This window comes from Chenopodium quinoa, unplaced genomic scaffold (genome assembly GCF_001683475.1).
Source record: "Chenopodium quinoa cultivar QQ74 unplaced genomic scaffold, ASM168347v1, whole genome shotgun sequence".
NCBI lineage: Eukaryota > Viridiplantae > Streptophyta > Magnoliopsida > Caryophyllales > Amaranthaceae > Chenopodium > Chenopodium quinoa.
This window is the reverse complement of record NW_018743099.1, coordinates 173,547-188,061: the sequence shown is the minus strand read 5'-3', so window position 1 is coordinate 188,061 and position 14,515 is coordinate 173,547. Positions and strand designations below refer to the sequence as shown.

The 14,515-nt window shown below is 37.4% G+C and overlaps 2 protein-coding genes across 3 annotated transcripts; both read left to right on the top strand.

Annotated features, from left to right (window-relative positions):
* Window positions 1-1,100: 1,100 nt before the first annotated feature.
* On the top strand, window positions 1,101-3,804 carry LOC110731889. Its single transcript, XM_021911809.1, has 3 exons — window positions 1,101-3,171; window positions 3,241-3,662; window positions 3,739-3,804. Exons 1-3 carry the CDS (start codon window positions 1,101-1,103, stop codon window positions 3,802-3,804), a joined length of 2,559 nt encoding a protein of 852 aa, XP_021767501.1.
* A 953-nt stretch (window positions 3,805-4,757) lies between these two features.
* On the top strand, window positions 4,758-14,102 carry LOC110731793 (DNA repair protein RAD5A-like). 2 transcript variants are annotated; one of them, XM_021911674.1, is made up of 20 exons: window positions 4,769-5,670; window positions 5,762-5,895; window positions 6,125-6,260; window positions 6,387-6,440; window positions 6,517-6,657; window positions 6,741-6,892; window positions 6,999-7,083; window positions 7,170-7,439; window positions 7,534-7,680; window positions 7,762-7,917; window positions 8,752-8,819; window positions 9,262-9,384; window positions 9,487-9,586; window positions 9,674-9,786; window positions 10,245-10,523; window positions 10,752-10,952; window positions 11,594-11,687; window positions 11,810-11,881; window positions 13,145-13,243; window positions 13,558-14,102. In XM_021911674.1, the coding sequence occupies exons 1-20, from the start codon at window positions 5,113-5,115 to the stop codon at window positions 13,678-13,680; spliced, it is 3,105 nt and encodes a 1,034-aa protein (XP_021767366.1). In that variant the 5' UTR covers window positions 4,769-5,112; the 3' UTR covers window positions 13,681-14,102. The 2 variants fall into 2 exon arrangements, 1 of the variants encoding a protein (XP_021767366.1); XR_002513354.1 differs by lacking the exons at window positions 11,810-11,881; window positions 13,145-13,243; window positions 13,558-14,102 and adding an exon at window positions 11,239-11,392 and having other exon boundaries at window positions 4,758-5,670; window positions 11,594-11,674.
* Window positions 14,103-14,515: the final 413 nt, after the last annotated feature.

Sequence of the window (14,515 nt, the reverse complement as noted above, 5' to 3'; positions counted from 1 at the left end):
AGAATGCTCATTAGATTTATGAAGAGTAATCCAAAACAATGTCACTTTGCATCTTCATCTTCTTCAATCCTCCATTAAAGCTTCCAACTTTCTCTCTCTAACTATCCTAAATCTACTCTAAACTGCATTATAATGGATTAAAGCAAGGATTAAAACTAAATATATAACTAATCTAAGCTAATCTAAGAGTTGAAGATGATGGAGAAGCTAGGGTTCTTCACCCCAAAGAGGAGAGAGGAAGAAGACCCCCAAAAAATCCCCAAATCAGCCTTTAAATAGGGAAATAAATCGGCTGGGCTGACAGCGTGCGCGCCCGCGCAAAAGGACTGCGCGCCCGCGCAGGAAGCTTTGAACTGGCAGCAACCTTCAACTTCAAACGGCCATAACTTTCGGTCTTGGAGGCTTCTGGGGGAGTGCGACCTACCGTTGGAAAGCTCTCCAAGTCTAGTTTCCAACGCAAGTTGAATCACCTCAATCCATTTATAAGTAGATCAAAAGTTATGACCAAAATAGTGAACAACAGTCAGGCTGTGCCCTCTATGCGTGAGAGGGCTCTACAGGGCGCGCAAGGCATCTACAGAAAATTGGCTTGCTTGGTGTTTTCTTGCTTGCTCTTGCTCCTCTCATGCATGGGTGCTTGCTTGCCCTCTCCAAGCCTAGCTCCCTTGCTTGGCTTCTCTCGACCCTTAGCTCATGTTTTAGCTCTTCGAGTGGGCTCCAATTCTCGAGGTCTTGTTTTATCTCGGGATCATCTCCAAACACCTACAAAACACGAGAAAAAGCCAATAAAAAGGAAAAAAGAGACAAACGGGGAAAGAACAACAAGAGGAAGCAAAAACACAAGAAAATGGATAAAAGAGGCATAAACAAGGGACAAATGCGGGAAAATACCATGATTAAGGGATCTAAATAGTGGCATAAATGTCACTTATCAATTATGTGTGTATAATTAATGAATATTGTGTTAATTATAACTTAAATTGATTGAGAAACATATATAAAATAGATTGTAGAAACATATGTAATCATAACTAAAATAGATTGTGATGATCATGGTTTGGTAAATCTAAAGTTGTGTTACATTACTTTTTGACAGAATAATGGCTTTGAACCCTTGCATTGTGGTTCATCATGGTGGTCAATGGTTGGTTAGGGGGGATATGTATTATAGTGGGGGTAGGGTTAATGTCTTTGAGGACATACCTGAGTGTGTGGATTCAGATTATGTGAAGAATATAATTGAGTTTTTAGAACATGATGACATTGTGAAGATGCATTACTTAGATCCTAGGAAAACAATGGTTGATGGTATTAGGTTCTTGGCTTTTGATAGTAAGACATTTGATCCTTTCTTGTCTCTTTTATTGGAGTTTAAGGTAATTCATATCTACACAGAGCATGAGTTAGGGGCTACATTGCATACAACTGGTATGGGTTTGGGTCATGGATCTTTTACTGACTTGCTTACTGGTGGTGGGGTAGGGTGTTCAGCACCTAGGGATAATGAAGATGTTGGGGTTGATGTTGATTATGATAGTGAAGGGACAGATGAGGATGATGATGAACTCCTCAATTCTAGGAGTAAGGTAAGCCAACATAAGTTAGAGGAAAAGAGTTATGAAGAGGAGATGGATATGTTAAAGAGGGTAGCAGAATCTAAGGATGGGGAAGCTGATTTCATTGCCAATGATTGGGAGGGTGAAAGTGATGTTGACAGCCCTAGTGAAAATGAGGATGATGATGACTTTGGATACCTTATGCCTCAAGGTGAAAAAAGGCAGAGAGCTATTGAGAGTGACAATACAAAGTCTAATTTTTTTATAGGACAGAAATTTGAAAATGCTGTGAACTTCAGGAAAGCTTTAGCAAAATACACAATTGAGTGTGGAAGGAATTTACATTTTTATAGGAATGATCCAAATAGGGTTGGGGCTAAATGTAGAAATTTTGCAAAGGGTTGTCCTTGGAAGATATGGGCATCCTTTGAGCAGGTTAAAAGGAATTTTCAGGTTAAACTTCACAATGGGGAGCATACTTATGGGAGGTCTATGCAGATAAAGAGAATGAATTCAAAGTGGATTGCAGAATATTTTGCAAATAGGTTTAGAGTTAACCCTTACATGAAGGTCCATGACATCATTCAGACACTTTGGTTAGAGAAAGGACTGAAAGTGAGCACACTAATGGCATATAGGGCAAGGAAAAAGGGGCAGGCTAATATTGTGGGAGAGTATGAAGAGCAGTACTCTCTCCTGCCTAGGTATGTTGCAGAAATAAGGAGGTGTAACAGTGGGAACATTGTGAAATTGCAGTTGAATGATCATGTGTTTGAGAGATTGTACATCTGTTTTGAGGCTCTAAGGAAGGGTTTCCTTGCAGGTTGTAGGCCATTTATTTCTCTTGATGGCTGCTTCCTAAAAGGGTCTTTTGGTGGTCAATTACTTGTTGCAGTGGGAAGGGATGGGAACAATCAAATGTTCCCTATTGCATGGGCAGTTGTAGAGGTTGAAAAAACAGATACTTGGACCTGGTTTCTTTCCCTACTTGCAGATGACTTGGGGACACAACAAGGGGCTGGATACACTTTCATGTTAGACCAGCAAAAAGGCTTATTAGCAGCTGTTGCAGCTGTATTCCCAGAGGCTGAGACAAGAGTGTGTGCCAGACATGTATACTGCAATTTTAGGACTGTATTTGGAGGAGGGCTTGAATATAGGAAGCAATATTGGATAATTGCAAAGAGCAACACAGAAAATGATTTTAAAGCAAACATTGATCAGATGAGAGCAATATCAGAAGATGCTGCAGAGGATTTGCTGAACAGAAATTACAAGAAGTGGTGTAGGGCATTCTACACCCCTATGTCTTGTTGTCATAGTGTGGACAACAACATGAGTGAAGTATTCAATGCCTACATTCTCACCTCAAGGCATAAGCCCATTATCACTATGTTAGAAGATATTAGAGAGGGATTAATGGAGAGGCTTCACAAAAAAAGAGATGAAAAAGGCAACAAAGACATATTATTATGCCCTAGGATCCAAAAGACTCTTGAGAGAAATAAGATATGGGCAAGGGGGTGGAATGCTTTTTGGGATGGGGGTTTCTGTTATGGGGTAAGGCAGGGTGCTACCCAAGACAAATTTGTGGTCAACTTACAACACAGAACCTGTAGTTGCAATGCTTGACAAATAAGTGGAATTCCTTGCAAACATGATGTGGTTGCTGTGTGGAACAAAGTGGATGAGCCTGAGCATTATGTGAATGAGTACTTCACAAAACAGACTTATCTCAAGGCCTATGAATACCTTCTAGAGCCTTTGAATGGGCCCCAAGAGTGGCCTGAAGCTGATGGTGTTGTCATTGCACCAAAATTAAAGAAAATTCAAGGAAGACCCAAGAAAAACAGGAGGTATCAGGTGGGAGAAGTAACAATAACTGGCAGGTTGAGAAAGACTGGAACAGCCATGAAATGCAGCTTGTGTGGTGTCACAGGCCATAACAAAAGAGGTTGCAAAAACTCTGGTCAAGAAAGGCAACAGAACACACATAACCAACCCAGTGCATCAGAACAGGAAGCATCTACAACTCCTACTGTTCCAATGCACATGAGAGGGGTTGGGGTCTACACTTACCCCAATGGATATCAAAGAGTTGCTACTGTAAGTTCACTACTTTATTAATTTGTAAATGGTTCTATCTGTTGATAATAGGTCATTAACATTACTATTTTTACAGCCTGCAAATTTTCAAGCACATCCTCCACCTTTTGCACAAGCTGCTCCACCAAGGCAACAAGTGTAGAGAGAATTTTACAGTGACTATGAGGGAGATCAGACCCTGTACTCTTTCAGTCAAGACTACCCCCTGTCAAGCCAACAGAGCCAATCATCTGTAATTTCTAGTCAAGCACTGCAGGTATTACAAGTTATGCAAATACAAATTCATTTGAGCACTTTAATATCATTTCCATTCATTAATCAAGCAAGTCATTGCATAATGTGATTACAGGACCTAGCAAGATCTAAGAGAAAAGGCAAGCAGTAAGGTAAACCTGATCTACATTACTTATATTATTATTATTGGCAATACATTACATCCTAAACATATACCAACAATACCCTACAAATAACAGAACAACCACTTTCCATAAATCACAGTTAACCCCTAGGTTAAGTCTAGCAGACCTTCTCATCTTCAACAACAGGTAATCACTCTCTATTTTCCTAACATGCTGCTTACATTGCCTCAGTTCCTTCCTCATACTCAACAATTCAGAATTCAACTCCTGTTTCTCTTGCATTAACCCTTGAATTACCTCTGTCTGCCAACTGGTTTGATCCTCCTGATCCACCCATTTGAAGTACTTGCAGCCCCTTCTTCATGTGTCTGCATCATAATCAGGGCAAGCAAGGAACCTCCTACCAGGATTATCCTTTGTCCATGCCCTGCTCTTGGACACTAACAGTCCACAATTGCATCTCTTTGAACCAGCACTCACCCTAGAACTGCTCCTAAACATCCCTTAAATTTATATAACCAAATTGCTAAAAAAAATTTCAACTTAATAATTTTGTGAATTTTTTTTCAATGCAGATGATGTGATTTTGGTGCTGTGGAATGGCAAAAAATGGAGCCAAATATTTATAGAATCTCAAGTTTTTGAGTAAATTGTAACGGCTACTTATTTTTTGAAAAATTGCCAAAGTTCATTACCTTCATTAAATTCTGTCAGAATATTAAACTTTTTTTTTTTTTCTATGCTTAAACCGGTTATAGTAGGTTCAAAGTTTAGTACCTTGCCTGATACATTTAGAAGTTCAGTCCCTTATTTGATACAAATAGCAAAGTTCAGTCCTTGTTGTGTATATTACTCGTGCAGCATGAGATGGCGGGAATTTACATACTTTCACTGTCCATTCCCCAATTTCCCTCTTTCTTCAAAACCCTAAATCCCGCCAATTTCTCCCATTCATCTTCAATTTATCTCATCAAATTGAACTCAACAAAACCCTAACACACCATAAATTCTCTCGATCTTCCACAATTTCGCCTCATTTTATCGACATTCACAGAATTTAATTTTAGGGTTTACAATCGGAAAACTACAGTATGAATTGCAAAATCAAAGATGAAGTCATAGAAACAATTAGGTCAGTAGTAGGGCAAGATTACGCTGAAATGGACATAATCAGAGCTCTTCACATGGCGAACAATGATGCAACTGGTGCAATTAACATTATTTTCGATACCCCCAATTTCATTTCTCAAAGTCGGCAAAACCCTAGAATTAATACGAGTCAGAGGGTGAAGATTCCAAGCTCGAATTTGATCACGATTGAAGATACAAATGAGGATTCTAAATCAAATGGGGAAGTAATTTGTAAGGAAATGGTTGTAGCTGATGTGCAGGAGAGGGAAAAGGCGATTACTTGTTCGAGTTCGAAGCCGGTAGGCGAAGAGTGGTGTTTTGTTGGGTATGGTGAGATTTCTGCAATGTCGACGAGTAAAGGGAGGAGGATTAAGATTGGAGATGAAGTTGATTTTGCGTTTCCTGTGAAGAACAAGCTGAATTCGAATTCGCCTTTACCAGGAAAGGTTTTTGGTAGAGGAAAACAGGCTGGGGCTTGTTCTGAGATTGTTAGATTTTCTACAAAGAGCGGTGGCGAGGTAGGTGTACTTAATTGTTTGGAAGATTTTTACTTGGTGAAGTTTGTATTGATATTGTTGTCTTCATTATTGAGTTTGATGTTGTTTGTAGATTGGCCGGATTCCGAATGAGTGGTCAAGGTGTTTGTTGCCCCTTGTGAGGGATAAGAAGATTAAAATCGAGGGATTTTGTAAATATGCTCCTGAAATTTTGGGTATTATGGACACCATTGCGTTAAATGTGAGGTGAGTATTGGTTATGTTTGGAAAATAAAATGTTTTAGTTTTGATGTGCTTGTCTAATATCGAGGTATATCATGATAAGCTTAATCAATGAGGATTGTTTCGGTAGGATTTCGTGGAATTGATTGCATGATAGTCGAATTTTAGTAGTTCAATGGGTTAGATTATGGGTATTAAGTACTTTTGTTGTTTATATACTGCCTAAAATGTGTGCACTTTGCTTTCTATCCAGTGTCTACATAAACAGTTCAATGTTCCAGAAGCATCATCGAAATTCATTAAAAGCAGCTGCTACTTCAAATGAGGAAACAGTTGTTCATCCTTTGCCAAATTTATTCAGGTTGCTCGGGATAGCTCCTTTTAAAAAGGTAGTTCAATGATTTTTAAACCTTTCTGCATTTGGAGTAGTGCATAGTGCATATTGCACAGTGCATTTCACTTATAAATGCTTAGCAAATATATTAACATTTGGCTTTCTTTCTCTTGCAATGTAGGCTGAGTTCACTCCTGATAATTTGTACACTAGGAAGCGGCCTTTGGATTCTATGGTATAGTTCATGTTTGTTAGGTGGCCAAATTTTGTGGTACACAACCTTGTGTTTAATTTGAAAATTGTATGAACAGGAAGGTCTGCGCACCTCATTGTTGAATGCCAAGAATGTTAAGAACTTGACATCAGATGTAGATAATGCTGAAGGTGAGGAAGGTGTATCCGATGCTGATGTTGATAGCATTGTTGGAGTCGGAGACAGCTCTACGCTGGAGGTATCATGTTTTTCTACAATCTCTATTTGTGCCATCTAAGCTTGTATTAGCTGTCCACTAAACTTTCGTGTAAAATATTACAGGAAATGGATCCGCCAAGCACCCTTCTTTGCAAACTCCGTCCCTATCAGAAGCAGGCACTTTACTGGATGGTCCAGTTGGAGAGGGGACAAACCACTGATGAGGCTGCTTCTACTCTTCACCCATGTTGGGAAGCATATCGCCTGGCTGATAAGTATGTTTGGTTCGAATCTAATTTATTACAGAGAATTAGTATATAGGAGTCAGCAGTGTTTTGTGAAATAAGATATATATTTGAGCTGGAATCTTGTGCTCTGCAGGAGAGACCTTGTTGTCTACTTGAATTCATTTTCTGGTGAAGCAACTATGGAATTTCCAAGTACACTTCAAATGGCTAGGGGAGGAGTATGTCTCTTATGCTATTAATGGATAAACACTAATCTTTTTTTACTATACAAATACTCTATCTTGATTATGGTTTGTGCTTTTAGATCCTGGCAGATGCAATGGGTCTTGGAAAGACAGTCATGACCATATCCCTTCTCCTGTCTAGTTCAGAGAGAGTTGGATCACCTAGTAGCCAGTCGAGCCTTTCATCCGGTGAAAGTACGGAGCTCATTAAAGCCACTGATGCATCTCCCGATCCAACTAAGAAGGTTGCAAAGTTTCAGAGCATTGAGAAGCAGATGAGAAATGAGAATGTTCTTATGGATGGTGGCAGTCTTATTGTCTGTCCTATGACACTCCTTAGCCAATGGAAGGTATTTACTTATTCATGTTTTTTCAGATTCTTAAAGGAATCAGTCTTCATATTATGCAAATCACCAGGCTGTTGCTCACTTTTGTTTTTGACAGGCAGAGATAGAAACTCATGCTCTGCCTGGTTCCCTCTCTGTTTATGTTCATTATGGACAAGGTAGATCAAAGGATGCTAAACTCTTGGCTCAAAATGATGTTGTTCTCACCACCTATGGAGTTCTAGCTTCAGAATTTTCATCTGAGGTAGATTGGAGCTGCTATGATATTAGAGTGTTTGCCACATTGTCATTCACCTGATATTCTATATCTTCCTCTTTGATACAGAATATTGAAGGCTGTGGTGCTCTTCATTCTATACGTTGGTTAAGAGTGGTGCTTGATGAGGCACACACAATTAAGTCCTCAAAAAGCCAAATTTCTGTGGCTGCTAATGCTTTAACAGCTTATTCGAGATGGTGTCTCACTGGCACTCCTATCCAGGTGACATCTCTTTTTGACATCTCTTTTTTAATATATATGTAATTTCTTATTAATATATTGCCCTTTTGTTTTACCATTTTATTTACTATCCTTTGTTTTAGTAATCCTGTCTGTGTAGTGTACCACCCTTTCTTTAATAGTATTTATCATATTTTTGTTTGGTTAAATATTTAGAATATTTATTTAGTGCCTGTTCAAATTATGGTGGTGGATAGACAGAGAAATAGTTAGAAACATTGTCAAGTGGATAAAAAAGGGGTTGATGTGATGAAGAGAGGGAAGAGAAAGTATACTTGAAATAGAAACATGTTATATTTTTGAGACAACCCAAAAGAGGGGTGAAATTAAGAAAAGAGTTAGTATTTCTTGATTCTTTTTATCAACTCTGCAAGTGTTTTGGAATCACTCAAGGATTCTGTAAATGGGTGTTCTAAATTGTCAAAGATCTTGTTTTATGATTTTAAATTTTTTTATTTTTTGAACTTAAAGAATATTATGCCCAGAAGAAAATTGGTATCTGAAAGATTAATATTCTACTATATTTGCTGGTTTATCCAGGCAATTTTTGGGTAATTTGCTGCTTTATAATTCTTTGCAGATAGAGTGTAATGCATACCTTCAGCTGTTGTGCAATACTTTCTCAGCAGTTAGAATTTAATACATAACTTCTGTTGTGTAGTGCTTTATCTGCTGTTAGAATGTAATGCATACTATCTTCTGTTGTGTAATGCTTGGTTTAAATACTGCCCCTTACCTGTAGTATTTTGAATTCATCTACGAGAACTATAATTTGTTTAATTTATGATGACTTACATCTGCTTTTTTGGTTTTCAGAACAGTCTTGAGGACATATTTAGTCTTCTTCGATTTTTAAAGGTGGAGCCATGGGGAAATTGGGCATGGTAATCTTCTGCTCTGTTTTTTTTCCATCTTGGAAGATTGTTATATGCAAGATAGCAACTATTTGTTCACTAGTTTAGTGAAGTTTCTTAATGGAAGATTAAAACTTATGCCTGCATAACATTTATTTTTTAAAATTTTTATTTTCCCTTTATTTTTTTTAATTTTTTTTTTTTTTTTAAGTTTGGATTATGAGCTTCTGACGCTAGGCTTTTAAATATTAGTTGGTTTGGGCTGTATGGTTAACCAGTTTATGTGATTCGGGGTAAATGTGATATGATACCTTGAAGTAGAATGGGGAGGAATCCTTAAATCCTATGCAGTTGTGGTGATCCATTAGTTCTAGCATCTAACACTAAGGAGATTTAAGTTTCGTTGTCCCTATTACATGTTTGTCAGTTGGAATAATTTTCAAGTCGTCTAATGAACCATTTTCTTCTACAGGTGGAATAAACTTGTTCAAAAGCCATTTGATGAAGGTGATGAAAGAGGATTGAAACTAGTTCACTCCATTTTAAGGCCAATAATGCTACGAAGAACAAAGTACAGTGTTGATCGAGATGGAAGGTGAGCTAGTTAGACTAATATACGTATATCACCCCATTTTTGAGAGAAATGTGATGTCTGTTCAATTTTTTAGTTTAATTTGCCATTTTTCTGTTCATTCAGGCCTATTTTAGTCCTGCCTCCAGCTAATATCCAGGTAGTTTATTGTGAGCTGACAGAAGCTGAAAAGGACTTTTATGAGGCTTTGTTTAAAAAATCTAAGGTATTTTTCTTAGCATGGGTTTATCCTGAAGATTTTGTCTTGGCATACTCCATCTTTGGTATATCTCATATCTCAAGTATATTGCAGGTGAAATTTGATCGATTTGTGGAGCAAGGGCGGGTTTTGCATAATTACGCTTCCATATTAGAACTACTGTTACGACTTCGGCAATGCTGTGACCATCCATTCCTTGTCATGAGGTGAGAATTTCTCATCTCTTTTTTGGTATCTCCATATGTGATTTTTGTTGACATACTACCTCAGTGGCTGGCCTTGTTGATCGCTTGATGCTGTTTGTGGTTGCATTATATTTTGCTTATACCTCATCTTGGTAACATGCATTACAGTGTAATAACAATGTTTTGTAATAACAATGTTTTCTGAAGCTCTCTAATGATTTTGTAGTTATAGCAGAACCTTTTCATTTGAAATTTAGATTCTCTTAAGATCTAGTTTAATTATCCTAATGTACTTTGGTTGATAGGAAAATTTGGGTGTCAAATAATTTTATTATGCCAGTTCCAGAATTTCCTCATAAATCTGTTGCTTCATTGTATGTTCGATGCTGAGTTATTCATTTCTTATCATGTTCCATACCCTATTGTCCATACTTCTGTTTTTGTGGACATCGTTTCTGAAACTAGCTAAATGTGTGCAGTCGAGGTGATACACAAGATTATGCTGACCTGGATAAGCTTGCCAAACGATTTCTTAGAGGTGGTCGCGGTACTGCTGAAGGTGAAGCAAAAGTTGTGCCATCGAAAGCTTATATTCAAGAGGTCGTAGATGAGCTCAAGAATGGTGAGCAAGGAGAGTGTCCAATATGTCTTGAAGCTTTTGAAGATGCAGTTTTGACTCCTTGTGCTCATCGCTTATGTCGAGAGTGCCTTTTGGCAAGTTGGCGGAATTCTGCTTCGGGTTTATGTCCGGTCTGCAGGTATGTTCAAGTTTCTTTAGCAGCTTACCAAAGTTTATCCTGTTTCTCTTTTGTATTGTTACTATTGTACTTCTCCTGGCTCCTCTACCCTGTTTTATATTCATCCAGTGCAATCTAATACTGCCACTCTTTTGATGTCCTTGCTTTTCTGCCCTCTAGACTTTCCTATTTGTTTGCGCTGTAAGATCAATATTTTTCAGGCTCAAAAGATTTGATGTTTTTTTTCAGGAAATCGGTGAACAAGCACGATCTCATCACAGCTCCAACTGACAGTAGATTTCAAATAGATGTCGAGAAAAATTGGGTTGAATCTACGAAAATTTCATCATTGTTGTGTGAATTGGAAAATCTACGATCTTCAGGATCCAAAAGCATTGTCTTTAGCCAATGGACTGCCTTTCTGGACCTGTTAGAGATTCCTCTTACTCGGTAATTTTCTTGATTCTGGTTGTTAGGTTATTAGCTTTGATATATGCATCGCATGATAGACTGTCCAGAAACAAACTTGGTTTGAGACTTGTCGGTTTATCAGCGGTTTAATTTATCTCTATGTTATCAACTACACTATTGAGTGCTTTTTCTGGAATACTTGTTGCCTATTTAAGTATTCATTAATAACACTTCTAGTACTTGCAGGATAACATTAAATCATACAAAATCAAGTTCACTGTTATTAGGGCTGCCTGTTAATTTGTCACATTTTATATCTGTGCAGCTCTTGCATTGTCTAAACACAAGTACTGTTCAGATTTCAGATGGTAGAGATCTTGGCATGTTTTTTTTTTTTTTAATAGCTTGTCTTTAAGTGGAAAGGCTTCCTGAAAGACCTTGTCTATTGTGCTTGGATGTCGCTGCAATTTGATACGAAGGTGCTTACATCAACACCGTTTTCCATTTAATTTTTTATTTTATTTTATCGTGTATCTGAAGCTGTGTACTTATGATTGACTTTTATAATCTGAAATTGCTATCTTAAGTGATTGAATTTGTGTAATGTTACATAGCTTTCTCTGGATTGATATTTTTTTTGTACTCGGGAGTTACTTTGGCATTTTTTTTTTGGTACGCAGGAATAACATATCTTTTCTTCGCCTTGATGGAACCTTAAATCAACAGCAACGTGAGAGAGTATTAAAAAAGTTTTCTGAAGATAGTGATGTCATGGTTTGTCAAAATTTACTTTTGACTTTCTATTTATGCTCTTTACAATGCTCAACATTTTCTTAGTATAAACTGTTGTCTTTTAGGTGCTATTTTCTTGTATTAAATTTGTGTGTGGATAATAGGTTTTGCTCATGTCATTGAAGGCTGGCGGAGTGGGAATAAACCTAACTGCTGCTTCTAATGCTTTTGTCCTGGTAGGTGCTGAATCAGTATCTGTGTTTTGGTTGTTTGATGATTTTCTTGAACACAACAGTGGTTATTTTTGTGTGATTGATACCTCTTTATAATTTCTTAGTTTCCGAATGTGCATTAATCTGAGAATACTATTGGATTTATATAATACTCCGTAGCATTTTTTAATCTAATTGGCTAAATGAAATTACAGTAGTTGCTACTTGCTAGTTCACATTACTATGCTTTTGGTGCCAATGGACATCTTTTAACTTGTATATCCGTTAAATCTTTGATTCTACCTGAAAAAATGCATCTACATTAGCTGCTAGTGGGTTTTATTTTCCCTTTAATATATATGTCAGTAACTTATTGATTAGGTTGGCTGAAAGAGTAGTTCTTTCTTTGCTCGTCACATTTTATTTCAAATACATTTTATGAAACAGTGAAAGAACTTGGAGCTCTAAGAATTCTGTGTTTGATGGTTCTTATTACTTTCTTACTGCTAAGACACCATTTTTAGCAGGATAGTACATTTTAAAATCGATTCTAATGTGCTTCCACGTGAACTTCATAAGTTGTTACTTACAAGACATGTCATCGTTTATATCGCCGTGGAGATTATTTGAAGCTTGGATAAGTTGGATAAATTTGCTTTTATTAAAAGTCTTTTGCCTTATTTACCAACATGGTTTTCACATGAACCGGGTTTCTCCCTAGGCTACCAAGCGCTCCGCCCGCCAAGCGGGCGGCAGGAGCAGCAGGCAAGTGCTTGGTAGGCTAACAGCCCGGAGAACCTGCCGTGCTGCTATATTTTGTTACCCCTGTCATGTCAGTTTCAATTTATAATTGCATATGGTAAATCAACACTAGGGTTCAGTATATTGATCAGATTCTAGTTGTTTTTTTTTTGTGATTATGAGGATAGTATAGGAAGGGAATAAGTTATTTTATAAATGTTTGGACTAGAAGCCTCTTTAATGTTTCAAAATGTATAATGTATGATTGCACGGTAGGTCTAGTACTTGCATTATGGATTCTGCAACTTGCTGCAGCTACCTGATGCGTGAAAGCATTGAATATGAGACTATTTTCAATATATATAAAACTGAAACCACAAGTTCTGCTGGCCTTGTAAATTTGCATTTCAATGTTAAGAAAAATCATGGACAATGGCTGCTCGTGAAACTTGTGAATTTTGTTTGCTCTTGCATATTTTACTGCATTTTCCTTGCTGTTATTCAGTCATGTGATCCACATCTTTACTGTTGGTGTTACGTATATAGGATCCATGGTGGAATCCGGCTGTTGAAGAACAAGCAGTCATGCGCATTCATCGGATTGGCCAAACTAAGCCTGTATCAATTAAAAGATTCATTATCAAGGTAATTTTTTTTTCATTTTGGACCTATTTTTTCCTTGAAATAAATAGGTTTTTCCACCAATCTACTGGCATTAGAAGTCATGTTTCACAAGCTGCCCATTTCCTATAGAGCCCTTTCTATGTTGTAACTACTAGAAAATTTAATTATGGGATTTGCACTTCCCAAGTGTTCTACAGGACCCTTTACAGGGTTTGTTTATTGCTTTTACGTGGTCCAAACAATATATCTTTGAATGTGTTATTCAACATGAACGTTCGATTGACTTTCAGTAAATGGGTTGATTTTGAATGACCACTAACAATAAACTGCATCAGGGAACGGTGGAGGAAAGAATGGAGGCTGTACAGGCTAGAAAACAGAGGATGATTTCTGGTGCACTGACTGATCAAGAAGTCCGAAGTGCACGCATAGAGGAGTTGAAGATGCTTTTCACTTAGAGACAAAAGCAAGATTATGGAGTGGCTGCACATGCACTAAGTGGTCTTCAGGTTCCAGTTTTGGTGATCTTGTGTGGATGCACGAAACACGCCCCTAAATCTTATAACCTTGACTCTTCCTGGGTACCTTAAATTGGTGTTTTGGTCGAAATTGAGGCTATAGTTCTAAATGACACCCACAGGTGAGGGAATTTGTGCCGTTTATGGTTGTTCGATATTGGGGTCTGATTGTGGTTGTTAGATGTAAATTATATTGGGGGGGGGGGGGGGAATTGAATCAGATCATTGCTTTAGTGGTTCGCACATATGATGTATATTTGTGATGTAAGATTATTAGAAGTTAATGAAATTCACTGTCTTGTTCATTCTGTAATTTCTGCTCTTATTTTTTCTTTCTTTTTAATTTTGTAAGAATCCTTATAGTTTATACAAATTCAAACTTGAAAAACAATTGTTAGGAAAATACCGAATACTTGAAATCATCATAAGCGTATGTTAGGATTTAGATTAGAACAGAGTATTCTAGAAAGGTACAGGAAAGGAAATTAGGTAACCGATATTTGTATTGAATATTAGTGTAATCAGCAATAAAATCACCCTTTCGACAAAAAGAGAATCTCTCCCAACATAATTATCACAATATAATTTTTACATACCTTCCTCACAAAGCAAACATCTATTTAATACAAAATTCCTCATAACAAACTAAACTTATTTAGGGAAATAACAAACTAGGAATGAATTATAAAATTGCCCCCAAAGGCACAAACTCCTGCTTATTCCAGCTCACCCATCAAGTTGATGCGAGGCTGATTTAGCTTTCCTATATTACATG